Genomic DNA, 13644 nt, shown 5'->3' on the forward strand with positions numbered 1-13644 from the left:
ACATCAATGAAATAAAAGATTTACTGGATCTTTCCCACAAAATTATAAAATCATTATGCTCAGCTCTTCCTGCTCTATAACATGGCGCCTGCGACTACACTGCACTTATGTGGTGACAGATTCCCTTTAAAAAATAAATAAATCACATACTGTCAATATGGGTTAAACATATTTCTTGCTTTTATTACATTTCCCACATTCCATGAATACAATATGTTCTCAGTGTGAATTTTACTAAATTTGATTTCTGGGTAAAACATTTTCTAGATGAAGAACATCAAAATGGCTTCTCTACAGTAACTTTTCTGATGATGCATACGACTGGCTGTAGAAATGTTCAATTCTCTCCTGTGTGAACTCTCCTGTGCAAGATTTGATTTAATTAAACAATATTTCCCACATTCTGGACATAAATAACCCTCTCCTTGGTGATTTTTCTCATGTATAACCCAATTTGCCCTTTTTAAGAAACATTTCCCACATTCTGAACATGATTACGGCTTTTCTCCTGTGTAAACTCTGATACGACTAAAGTTGTGATTGGTAGGAACACATTTCCCAGTTTTCTGATGTGTAGAAAGACTTACTTTAACAGCAAAACATTTCCCACATTCTAAAATATGAATATGCATAGGACGACGTCTTCGACTCAATCGGCGCCGCAGAATCCCATAATTCAAATTAAACAGAAGGTGAGCTGGCAACATGGCTTTAGACAATAAAACACACATCTACCACACAGCTCACAAATCCTAAAGGTGAAATGCAAGATATTATATACCTGGGACACCACAAAACCAACACCAATTACAAATCATGGTAAATTATGATGAAATGGATCCCTTAGCGGAAACGAACGGATCCGTTATTAACCCCTTAAGGACCGGGCTCATTTTCACCTTAAGGACCAGGCCATTTTTTGCAAATCTGACCAGTGTCACTTTAAGTGGTGATAACTTTAAAACGCTTTGACTTATCCAGGCCATTCTGAGATTGTTTTTTCGTCACATATTGTACTTCATGATACTAGTAAAAAAAAGTCAAAAAAATTAATTTTTTTGCATAATAAAATACCTAATTTACCAAAAATTTGGAAAAATTAGCAAATTTCAAAGTTTCAGTTTCTCTACTTCTGTAATACATAGTAATACCCCAAAAAATTGTGATGACTTAACATTCCCCATATGTCTACTTCATGTTTGAATTATTTTGGGAATGATATTTTATTTTTTGGGGATGTTACAAGGCTTAGAAGTTTAGAAGCAAATCTTGAAATTTTTCAGAAATTTACAAAAACCCAATTTTTAGGGACCACTACAGCTCTGAAGTCACTTTGCGAGGCTTACATAATAGAAACCACCCAAAAATGACCCCATTCTATAAACTACACCCCTCAAGGTATTCAAAACTGATTTTACAAACTCCGTTAACCCTTTAGGTGTTGCACAAGAGTTATTGGCAAATGGGGATGAAATTTGAGAATTTCATTTTTTTGCCTAATTTTCCATTTTAACCCATTTTTTCCACTAACAAAGCAAGGGTTAACAGCCAAACAAGACTGTATCTTTATTGCCCTGACTCTGCTGTTTACAGAAACACCCCATATGTGGCCATAAACTACTGTACGGCCACACAGCGGGGCGTAGAGTGAAAGGTGCGCCGTATGGTTTTTGGAAGCCAGATTTTGCTGGACAGTTTTTTTGACACCATGTCCCATTTGAAGCCCCCTGATGCACCCCTAGAGTAGAAACTCCATAAAAGTGACCCCATCTAAGAAACTACACCCCTCAAGGTATTCAAAACTGATTTTACAAACTTTGTTAACCCTTTAGGTGTTGCACAAGATTCAATGGAAAATAGAGATATAATTTCAAAATTTCACTTTTTTGGCAGATTTTCCATTTTAATATTTTTTTTCCAGTAACAAAGCAAGGGTTAACAGCCAAACAAAACTCATTATTTATGGCCCTGATTCTGTAGTTTACAGAAACACCCCATATGTGGTCGTAAACTACTGTACGGGCACACGGCAGGGCGCAGAAGGAAAGGAATGCCATACGGTTTTTGGAAGGCAGATTTTGCTGGACTGGTTTTTTGACACCATGTCCCATTTGGAGCCCCCCTGATGCCCCCCTAGAGTAGAAACTCCATAAAAGTGACCCCATCTAAGAAACTACACCCCTCAAGGTATTCAAAACTGATTTTACAAACTTTGTTAACCCTTTAGGTGTTGCACAAGATTCAATGGAAAATAGAGATACAATTTCAAAATTTCACTTTTTTGGCAGATTTTCCATTTTAATATTTTTTTTCCTGTAACAAAGCAAGGGTTAACAGCCAAACAAAACTCATTATTTATGGCCCTGATTCTGTAGTTTACAGAAACACCCCATATGTGGTCCTAAACTACTGTACGGGCACACGGCAGGGTGCAGAAGAAAAGGAATGCCATACGGTTTTTGGAAGGCAGATTTTGCTGGACTGGTTTTTTGACACCATGTCCCATTTGAAGCCCCCCTGATGCACCCCTAGAGTAGAAACTCCAAAAAAAGTGACCCCATTTTAGAAAGTACGGAATAGGGTGGCAGTATTGTTGGTACTAGTTTAGGGTACATATGATTTTTGGTTGCTCTATATTACACTTTTTGTGCGGCAAGGTAACAAGAAATAGCTTTTTTGGCATGTTTTTTTTTTTGTTATTTACAACATTCATCTGACAGGTTAGATCACGTGGTAATTTTATAGAGCAGGTTGTCACGGACGCGGCGATACCTAATATGTATACAATTTTTTTTATTTATGTAAGTTTTATACAATAACTTCATTTTGAAAACCAAAAAATTGTTTAGTGTCTCCATAGTCTAAGAGCCATAGTTTTTTCAGTTTTTGGGTGATTATCTTGAGTAGGGTCTAATTTTTTGCGGGGTGAGATGACAGTTTGATTGGCACTATTTTGGGGTGCATATGACTTTTTGATCGCTTGCTATTACACTTTTTGTGACGTAAGATGGCAAAAAATTGCTTTTTTTACACAGTTTTTTTTTTTTTTTTTTTACGGTGGTCACCTGAGGGGTTAGGTCATGTGATATTTATATAGAGCCGGTCGATACGGACGCGGCGATACCTAATATGTATACTTTATTTTTATTTATGTACATTTTACACAATGATTTTATTTTTGAAACCAAAAAAAATCATGTTTTAGTGTTTCCATAGTCTAAGAGCCATAGTTTTTTCAGTTTTTGGGCGATTATCTTGAGTAGGGTCTCATTTTTTGCGGGATGAGATGACGGTTTGATTGGTACTATTTTGGCGTACATGCGACTTTTTTGATCACTTTTATTACCTTTTTTGGGAAGTAAGGTGGGCAAAATTTCAATTTTCTCATAGTTTTTATTTTTTTATTTTTATGGCGTTCACTGTGCGGGGAAAGTAACATGACCATTTTATAGATCAGGTCGTTACGGACGCGGCGATACCTAATATGTGTAGTGTATTTTATTTTTTTAATTTTTATTCAGTGATAAATGTTGTTTTTTTTTATCTTAACTTTTTTCACTTTTTATTTGATTTTTTTGACCCAGACCCACTTGGTTCTTGAAGATCCAGTGGGTCTGATGTCTGTAAAATACAGAACAGAACCTATATAGGTTTCTGCACTGTATTTTACTTACACTGAACAGGTCTATGCTTTCAGCACAGATCTGTTCAGCACCATGGACAGCAGGACGCCTGATCAGGCGTCCTGTTGCCATGGGAACCTTCCCCGTCTGCTCAGTTATGGTCAGAACTTCGCAGACGGGGAAGGGTAAGGACGGGGTTCTGGGGGGGCTGTCTGGGGGCTCTCTCCTTCTCCCATCGGGGGGCTGCAAAGGCACAGCAGCCCCCCGATCGGAGAGGGAGGGAGCTCCCTCTTACTGTTAACCTTTTCCATACAGCGGTCCGTACGGACCGCTGTATGGAAAGGGTTAAACGGCTGACATCGCATCAACGATGTCAGCCGTTTATACCAGGGTGCCAGCAATGTGCTGGCACCCTGGTATACCCACTGTACACCAACGATTATGCAATGGGAGGCGGGCGGGGGATCGCGATCCCGCCTGCCGCACCGCCCGCCTCCCGCAACGCCCCCACTGCATGCGACACCCCCCCTGCACCACCCGCCGCCATCAAATCGTGCAGGGGTGCAGGGGGGGGTTAACAATATTGATTTCGGCCACTCTGAAGTTTCTGATCCCCGCGGTCCCATCAGAAACGGCAAAAAGCGCAGCAAACCGCAGGTCTGAATTGACCTGCGGTTTTCTGCGATCGCCGATACGGGGGGGTCAAATGACCCCCCCCTGCGTTGTTACGGGATGCCGGCTGAATGATTTCAGCCGAAATCCCGTTCCGATTAACCCCAGCGGCGCCGGAATTAAGATTTTAAGTTAGGACGTACCGGTACGCCCTTGGTCCTTAAGGACTCGGGAAATAGGGCGTACCGGTACGCCCTATGTCCTTAAGGGGTTAAAGCACAAATCCCAAACGGATCCGATAAAAAAAAAAATGTTGCTTTAGTTGCTTTCCGTTAGACGTTTCTGTTTATAAATTTTATTTAAAATACTAACTCTCACACAGGAAAACATTTCTCATATTCAGAATAGGGGTATTACTTTTCTTCTGTGTGACCTGTTCTCTCGTGATAACTAAGATTTGATCTATATCTAAAACATTTCCCACATAATGTACATGAATACGGCCTCTCTCCTGTGTGAACTCTCTCATGGTTAAGAAGTAGTGATTTATATGTGTAACTTTTCCCACATTCTAAACATGAATATGGCTTCTCTTCTGGGTGAATTCGCTCATGTACAATAAGATCTGATTTATATGTGTAACTTTTCCCACATTCTAAACATGAATATGGCTTCTCTCCTGTGTGAGTTTTCTCATGGGTAACAAGATTTGATTTATTTGCATAAGATTTCCCACATTCTAAACATGAATATGGCTTCTCACCTGTATGAATTCTCTGGTGTATAACAAGAGGTACTTTTTGTGGAAAACATTTCCCACATTCTGAACATGAATACGGCTTTTCTCCTGTATGAACTCTCTTATGGCTAGCAAGTCTTGATTTAACACGAAAACATTTTCCACATTCAGGACATGGGTATGGCTTTTCTCCTGTGTGAATTTTCTCATGTGCAGAAAGAGCTGATTTCATTGTAAAGCATTTCCCACATTCTGAACATGAATACGGCTTCTCTCCTGTATGAGTTCTATTATGTTGAAGAAGATGCGATTTCTCCATAAAACATTTCCCACATTCTGAACATGAATACGGCCTCTCTCCTGTGTGAACTCTCTTATGTCTAGCAAGTCGTGCTTTATTAGGAAAACACTTCTCACATTCAGAACATGGGTATGGCTTTTCTCCTGTGTGACTTCTTTCATGATAATCAAGCTGTGATTTATATCTAAAACGTTGTCCACATAATAAACATGAATACGGCCCCTCTCCTGTGTGAACTCTCTCATGGTTAACAAGTTGTGATTTATCTGTGTAACATTTCCCACATTCTAAACATGAATATGGCTTCTCTTCTGTGTGAGTTATCTCATGTCTAACAAGAGTTGATAGATTGGCAAAACATTTCCCACATTCTGAACATGAATATGGCTTCTCACTTGAGTGAATTTTCTCATGGGCAACAAGGGTTGGTTTGTCTGCGAAACGTTTCCCACATTCTGAACAGGAGTATGGCTTCGCTCCTATGTGAATTCTTCTGTGCATAAGAAGACCTGAGCGGTATGGAAACTGTTTTCCACATTCCCAGCACTGAAAACTTGTTTCCTCTTTCTGATCTGTACTTGTGGCACCAATCTGTGATTGGTCAGGAGAAGGTTCCTCACACTTAACTGGAAAATATGACAGATCTGTGTTATGAAGTCCAGGATGCACATTTCTGGTAATGAGGTTCTCTCGTGATAAGCGCTGCATGAGATCTTCATCTTCTACTTTATCATTCTGTGATAACATGAAGTTTTCTTCAGAGTTCCTATTGAGATTTTCTGTGAGAATTAAAAGGAGATATTTGTGAAAAGACAAAGTAGACATATTTATACCATTCATATTACTCTACAAACACACTGGAGTATGGCTTCGCTCCTATGTGAATTCTTATGTGTCATTTATCAAACTGGAAAATAAAAGGACAATTCTAATTGGTTGCTTTGGGCAACTAAGCCAGTTCTACTTTACACCAGTTTGATAAATGACCCCCATAGTTTTCTTTTAGCCAGATCCAGATTTGCAGGAAGATGTCCTTCCTTTATAGTTTACATTCTATAACATGTATCAATGATAGTGTCCAGGACTCTGCTCTACACTCAGTGATCACTTTTATTACATAAGCCCAGACCTGATACAACTCAAAAATCTGATAAGCATCGAAACATTGTCTAGTAACCAGGACTGTCTTCTACCAATTTATTCAGCCCATCAATGCAACTTGGGCATCACTTTATAGTGTCCTTCCAAAGTTACTGTCCCACTTGATCTGACATTAGGCATGAAGAGACTCTCCTGCACACAGGGTGGTGAAGTTGCCAAGACAATTGTACAATGCCCAGCAAGAATTGAGCACGAGTCCCACTATGATTAATAATACCCATACACAATATTCGCTATATATCTTAGGGTTTCCTAACTCGTCAGGTGCCATTATATTTCTGCATGAGCAATATTCCTTGATGAAAAGATGCTTCAGAATCATTATTTTAAGGGAACACGTCAGGAGTGGTGACCAGTCCTCCACCTGGAACAAGATAACAAGCCATGGGGTCTGTATAGCCCAATGGCCACATAGGAACCAGATCTCATTTTTAGGGACTTATTAAGGATGAAGTGGAATAGACAGAATGAGGTCATCAATCAGAATCTGTAATAAAGGTTCCAGAACCTTGTTGGGTCCATTCCACTAAGAATTCATAGTGTTCACTCTAACACAACTAACTATACTATGGAGGAATAAAGCACACTGCACACCAACACCCATCCCAACTGTGAAGCATGGTGGAGGGGTGTCATGGTTTGAGGCTATTTTACTGCCTCAGGGCCTGGACACCTAGGGATCATCGAGGGAACAATGGTTTCTAAGATGTGAGAGAACAATTTACAGGCGATGGTAGGGACAGTGTCCATAAGCTCAAGCTGACCAGACACTGGCTTATGCAACATAATGACACAAAGCACACTAATAATCACCTAAGGAATGGATAAAAATAAAAAATGATAACTACCAGTAATTAGATTTTCAAAAAACCCAAGAGAAATGGATCCACCCCCCACAGACAGGAAGCCTCAAAGCAATTAAAAAGGGAACACCCACTTCCTCCTTCAGTGTTGATTCCAGAGTAGATCAGTAGGAGCCGTACAAATGCAATTCATATAACTTCTGCTTTCTTCCATTTTTTAAAATTCTTTATCAAAGACAGAAACAATTGTCATCAACCACAAGCGCCAGGGAGGGGAAATCAAATTACCGGTAAGTGTACTTAGCATTTTTCCCTTCTATATGGTGGGTCTGCAGCGGTAGATACCCTCTGGCCTCCCGACATTCCTGCATGGCTTCTTTCCTACACCATCCCCTGCTCCCAGCTAGTATCACCACGTCTGTGACAAGGTCATGGTTTCAACAGAATGTCTTTAACTATGCGGACATAGTTCACCTGTTCAAGGGATTTATTATCCTTCTCTGTTCTTCAGGCTAAATACAATCTTCCCTCCCTGACTAATTATTTCTATGTTCAAAGCAGACATTTTGCCCAGTCTGTTTTTTTATGGGTTAACTGTCTCCCTATTGTTACACAGAAGGGGTAATCCATAACTTATAAAAATAAAATAGCCTTAGAAATAGCAGACAGAAATACAGAGCTGAATCAAGTAGGAACTAGAGTGCACAGCGGCACTCAAAACATCTTTAGTCCCACCATTTTTCTCGTTGTACGATACATAAATTGCTAGTACAGGTGCTGACAGCGGCCAGTCGGCTTATTGCTCGTTTTTCGAAACGCCCCGACTCCCAGAAGATCTCTGATCTCTACGCCAGGGTGTCAGAGGTTAGAACAATGGAGTATATGACAGCTTTATTACAGGATAGGGTGGATTTATTTCCAACTATTTGGGAAGCATGGGACACTTATTGGATTACCAGACAACTATGAGGCAGGCTTTATATAGAATGGACACCCCCACCTTACGTCCACGTCTTTTTATTTATTATTAGTTATGTCTTTTTGAGATGCCATAAAGATCATATATATTTCATTGGGATATTTTTGATCGATATATTCTTAGGACCTTCTTCTTTATGTTGTGATACTGTTGACATTCATCCTTTTATTAATGACTGAACACAACATGAAGTTTGGATATCAATTAGCCTTTATTTGTATTTCAGAGATATGGACTGATTTTGATCTTTGATGCTTTATGTATGTTATTCCAGCAAAGTGAATTGTATATCTTGTCTTGCTCAGATCTCTCCATGTTTCATGTAAATGCAAAAACAATATTTTTCTTTTATATTTATATAAAAATACAATTACAAAAAAAAAGCGAGTTGGCTGGTAAGGACAAACCTACCTCTCTGGATGCCCTGATCATTCTGTCCACCTGGAAAGACATGTCATTCTTGGAATGTGCCAAGCAGATGGGTCAAAAGAGAAGATTCTTTCAACTGGCACCAAAATTTAAAAACCATAATCTTCTCCTTCATCAGCTTCTGTTCCCGAACCCATGCAGGTGGACAGAGTAAGGCTGTCTGACAAAAAATCTAACCACAGACCTACCAATAGACTGTGCCTGTACTGTGGTGGCAGTGGTCACTTTGCCTGCATCTGTCCCTAAAAGCAGGAAAACTCCAGAGCCCAGGACCAGTTGGGAGAGGTGCCCCTAGGTGAAGATCAGTCCTCGCCACAACCATCTTTGCCAGTGACTTTGTCCTATGGTGGTACTCTGTTCACCGGGTCAGCCCTCCTCGATTCTGGTTCAGCAGGTATCTTTCTGCAATAGCACGTGGTGGAACACTATTACATACCTGTTTGACATCTCAAAAGACTCTTGCTGGTGACTTCCGAGTCCATGCTTTTCATCACCTGGGATCTGCAAACGGTTAACTGCACTCTGAAAAGAGATCTCTATGGATGCTTCGAAATTGTCAAGCCATTTGGGGCTGCTATGGCTCCGTATGCATAAATATCCGCTGCCTCCAATCTAAATTGTTTGATTGTCTCCATTTTTATTTTATTTTTTTACAATTTGATCAGGGTTCGTCGAGGAGACGAATGGAAAACAGTTTTCAGTACTCGAGATGGCTGCTACGAATATTTAAAGATGCACTTCGGTTTAACTAATGTGTCAGCCGTATTTCACAGATTCCTCAATTATATTTTCAGAGACCTTCTGTACGTATATATTGGCATACATTCTTTTGTCACCTTCATGTTTCTTCTTCTTCTTCTTCATGTCACCCCAAAGACATGAGCGCTTCAGAACCGACTTTATGCAAAATTTGAAAAAACTTACTCTTAAGAAATCTTCCCTTCCATTCCTTGGTTGATGTCCCTGGTTATTTAAGGCACCCTCTCCCAACATGGTGACCCCGAGATTTCGGTTCTCTGGAGACCAGTAAAGGTGTGTCGAAGTCCAGTGCTCCTGCTTTTATCCTGCATAAGTTCCTTTTGTTGCTCAGTCGTGTACCCTTCCTACCTGTGTTCCTGCACTTCCAGTTCAAGTTCTGTTTGGGCTTAAGTAAACGAGTCTGTCTGCCTTATGCTGCCAAGTATCCAGCCTGCCCTGCTTATGTCTCCACCACTACCCCAACCGAAAGCTTCCCTGTGTATACGTCTCAGCCTAATAGAACCTTAAAAATGAAAACAATAAAGTTTTAATAGAACCAAACGGAAAAAAAAGGGTATAGAACTGTAGTAGGTATAAAAATCAGGCAAACAGGAGGTCTAGGATGTGGAGAGAGATTGGATTGATTAATAGCCTATTGTTTGCTAACATTGAATGTAGTGACACACCTGTGTATGTGTGAACTACGGCAAACTAAGCTACTCTCTGCGCTATACTAGGGGCAGGGACTCGCATACATAGACCTGATCCCCTAATACATCTGTCCCTGTGTTGCTTGTAACAAGCCATGGAAAGATAGAATGGACCGTCTACCGAGTATCATCAGCTGGTGTAGGTAAAGCACTAGCCCTGAGCTCTGCCTAGTGAGCGATATATAACACATCAGAGCGATAAATAAATAATGACTGGACCACTGTGCTTTGACTCGTACTCAGAAGAGGCACATCTAGATGAATAATAGCAGTCCAGGTAAATAAGAAACCCCCAAAACTGGGCAAATATAAGCCCAGAACCAGGATGGCTGCAAGGATAAGGCCCACTCACTTCCAGTCCATGCACAGAGTCTACAGATTATACTGGTCTATCAAATGGCAACCAGAGGAAAATCACTGTCTCCAGAAAATATGCAGAACACTCATGGCGCCTAACTCAGATTACCACCAAAGATGCCAGTGCTCCCATATATACACCAGATGATGGCTCCTGTGCCAACACCACCGCAACCCTAGTGACTATGATGGTCAACACCTCAACATCTGAACTGTGTATGGGCCAAGCTCTAACACATGTACAGGAAATCTACAACACCAGAGAACACAACAATGGACACCATGTCTATAGAATGATCCAGGCATAATCACGGATATAAACTACAATTACAAGAGACCAATCAAAGATGGCTGCCATGCCTACAGTCTGATCCGCGCATTTGCTGAAATTCCTAGAAAGAAACCCAGAATGGCTCCAGAATCACTGAGCAGAACAGGTAATGGTCAAAGGTAGAGGCTGATCAAGAGCAGAAACCTCTCCACACAAGGGGAAGACGGGCAGACACCTCTCCGCCCCAGGGGCAGACACCTCTCCGCCCCAGGGGCAGACGAGCAGACACCCACCCACCAGCAAGACAATAAAAAAACACAATGGGGAAAAGCGCTACAGTACAATAGTGCTCATTATTCTGTTAGCTCTTAATGTCACCAGTACAAACCAAGCAGTAGGAGAGGTATCTCCAACCCTAATGTATAAGCGGCGTGCAGGATGTCCAGGAGAAGAGCAGCAGCCGGTAACTAAGTTCTATCTGCAGTCACAACTCCCTCCGCTCCTGCACATAACACAGGGGTCACTGCCCGGAGTGCTACTTTACTGGAGCCTCACCTTATAAAGTCTGATTGTTTGTTCACGAACTGAGGACCTGTATGAAATGTTTCTGCAAGGTGTTGTCCCATTTATTAGATAGAATCATTATGACCTGTAAATGAACACGGACCTGAGAGACTTAGCCATTGTCTGCCAGGGGTGTCTCGGGATTCTGATTTATTGCCGATCTGAGTGTGGCCACGCCAAGGTCCGGAATACCAGATAAACACCATACATGCAGTGACTTACAGACTGCAGGAGCTGGCGACATTCCACTAGGAGGTGAAGATCACTGGTTAAACTATATAAAAAGCTGGAACTTTTCAGCTACTGGTCAAAGTCCATCTATAGAAAACGGCGCTCTCCATCAAGACCGACTGCTTCTGCTGAAAAGGGCTTCACAGACTATGTGTCTGTCCGATGATGTTAAATCAATCAGTGATGTAAGTTTTCTATTCTTTGTGTACATATATGGGTATACTATTACTGTTTTATATATTAAATTAATATAAAAATTCATTTTAATTGTAGTTTTCACCTTAATTTGAAGTGTAGCTGCAGTAAAGAGTCTCTCTAAGAGGATCCAAACTTGAAGTTTTGTCTGGCAAAACACCTGAAGAAACTTCCCAATTCCCTTCCTCCATTCATTACTCCATACCTGTGGTCACATGGACTGGAATGTCCTCCTCCACCTCACTCTTACACGGGGGATCACCCATCATCCGCTCTTCTTCATCCTCCACTTTAATATCGGTCACATCTTCCCCCTGATTTGTCATCTGTAACAATTCAGGACAATACAGCAGACAGGTGGGAAATCTAACAGATCCACATAAGAGACCCCCACAATCTATGACCCCTCCATGACTGCAGGACCCCCCTATATAGATGTGTATAGGGCTCAGCTCCATCTACCTGATGGTCCTGGGAATAAAGAGGACGGGGACATCTCTCGGGGGGATTTCCTTCTATGAGTCCATCTGTAGGAAAAACACAGAGACAAGAGAGAGTGATTGCACGCGATGATGAGAGTAGTTTCCTTTTTTTTTTTTTTTTTGTATTTGTTTTTTTTTTTATTTAAATCCTTCTATTTCCATTTCGTACAACAAATACCTCCGTAACACAACACCATCCCAACAATACATATGAAAAAGTTATCAACAAACGGTGGTTACTGTTCATCCCTCATTTCTATTCTCCTTCTTTCTTTCACCCCATTCCCGACCACCTCCCAACACCCACCCTCCCATTACCCCCTGCGTGGAGAAAAAATAAATAAATAAAAAAAAAACCTAGAGTAGTTTCCAGATGACAGCCCCCCTCCTTACACTGCTGATCGCCCCATAAATCCGTCTCCTCTTCTTCTTCTTCATCTTTAACCTCAGCCTTAATATCCATCAGATTTTCATCCTAAAGAAGAGAAATGTAAAATGATCTTTGTTTCAATCCCTTTCTGGTCAGATTCTGAGGAGACTTCAGCTAAATCTACCTGATGGTTCTCTGGGAGCTTCTCCTCTGGACAGTCCTGGGAAAACATAGGACGGGGACATCTCTCGGGGGGATTTCTCCTCCTGGATCCATCTGTGGAGACACTAAGGTGAGAAATTGAGAGGCTCCAATATGTTGCTATGACAGCCTTGGGCCTTGTGACTTGAAAGACAGCCAGTAAAAATCCCATAGACTGCAATAGTATTCTATTACAGTCTATGAGCAATAATATCACACGTACAAGTCCTTAGGGGACTAAACATTACAGCAAAAAATAAACACAAAAGTAATTCAAATCACCATTTTTAGTTGTTTTTTTAAAGTAGCATATAAAAAAGTATCAGCGGGTCTTAACCGCCTCCGGACCGCCTAACGCAGATGTGCGTTCCGGAGGCGGCAGCCCTGCGCACAGTCACGCACATATGAGTCATCTCGCGAGATTTCCTGTGAACGCGCGCACACAGGTGCGCGCGCTCACAGGAACGGAAGGTAAGCGAGTGGATCTCCAGCCTGCCAGCAGCGATCGCTCGCTGGCAGGCTGGAGATCTGATTTTTTTAACCCCTAACAGGTATATTAGACGCTGTTTTGATAACAGCGTCTAATATACCTGCTACCTGGTCCTCTGGTGGTCCCTTTTGTTAGGATCGACCACCAGAGGACACAGGTAGCTGTGTAAAGTAGCACCAAACACCACACTACACCCCCCCCTGTCACTTATTAACCCTTTATGAACCACTGATCACCCCATATAGACTCCCTAATCACCCCCCTGTCATTGATCACCCCCCTGTCATTGATTACCCCCCTGTAAGGATCCATTCAGACGTCCGTATGATTTTTACGGATCCACGGATACATGGATCGGATCCGCAAAACGCATACAGACGTCTGAATG

General features: G+C 41.4%; 1 protein-coding gene across 1 annotated transcript in view; it reads right to left on the minus strand.

Annotated features, from left to right (window-relative positions):
• LOC122935204 (zinc finger protein 585A-like) overlaps positions 1-11979 on the minus strand; it is a 52454-nt gene extending 40475 nt beyond the window's left edge. Inside the window, exons 1-2 of the mRNA XM_044290968.1 lie at positions 11919-11979; positions 4653-6054 (exon numbers count right to left, since the gene is read on the minus strand). Coding sequence (XP_044146903.1) covers positions 4653-6054; positions 11919-11979 — 1463 coding nt within the window. The remainder of the gene's footprint in view (positions 1-4652; positions 6055-11918) is intronic.
• Between the last annotated feature and the right edge of the window lie 1665 nt (positions 11980-13644).

The sequence above is a fragment of the Bufo gargarizans genome, chromosome 4, assembly GCF_014858855.1.
Source record: "Bufo gargarizans isolate SCDJY-AF-19 chromosome 4, ASM1485885v1, whole genome shotgun sequence".
Lineage (NCBI taxonomy): Eukaryota > Metazoa > Chordata > Amphibia > Anura > Bufonidae > Bufo > Bufo gargarizans.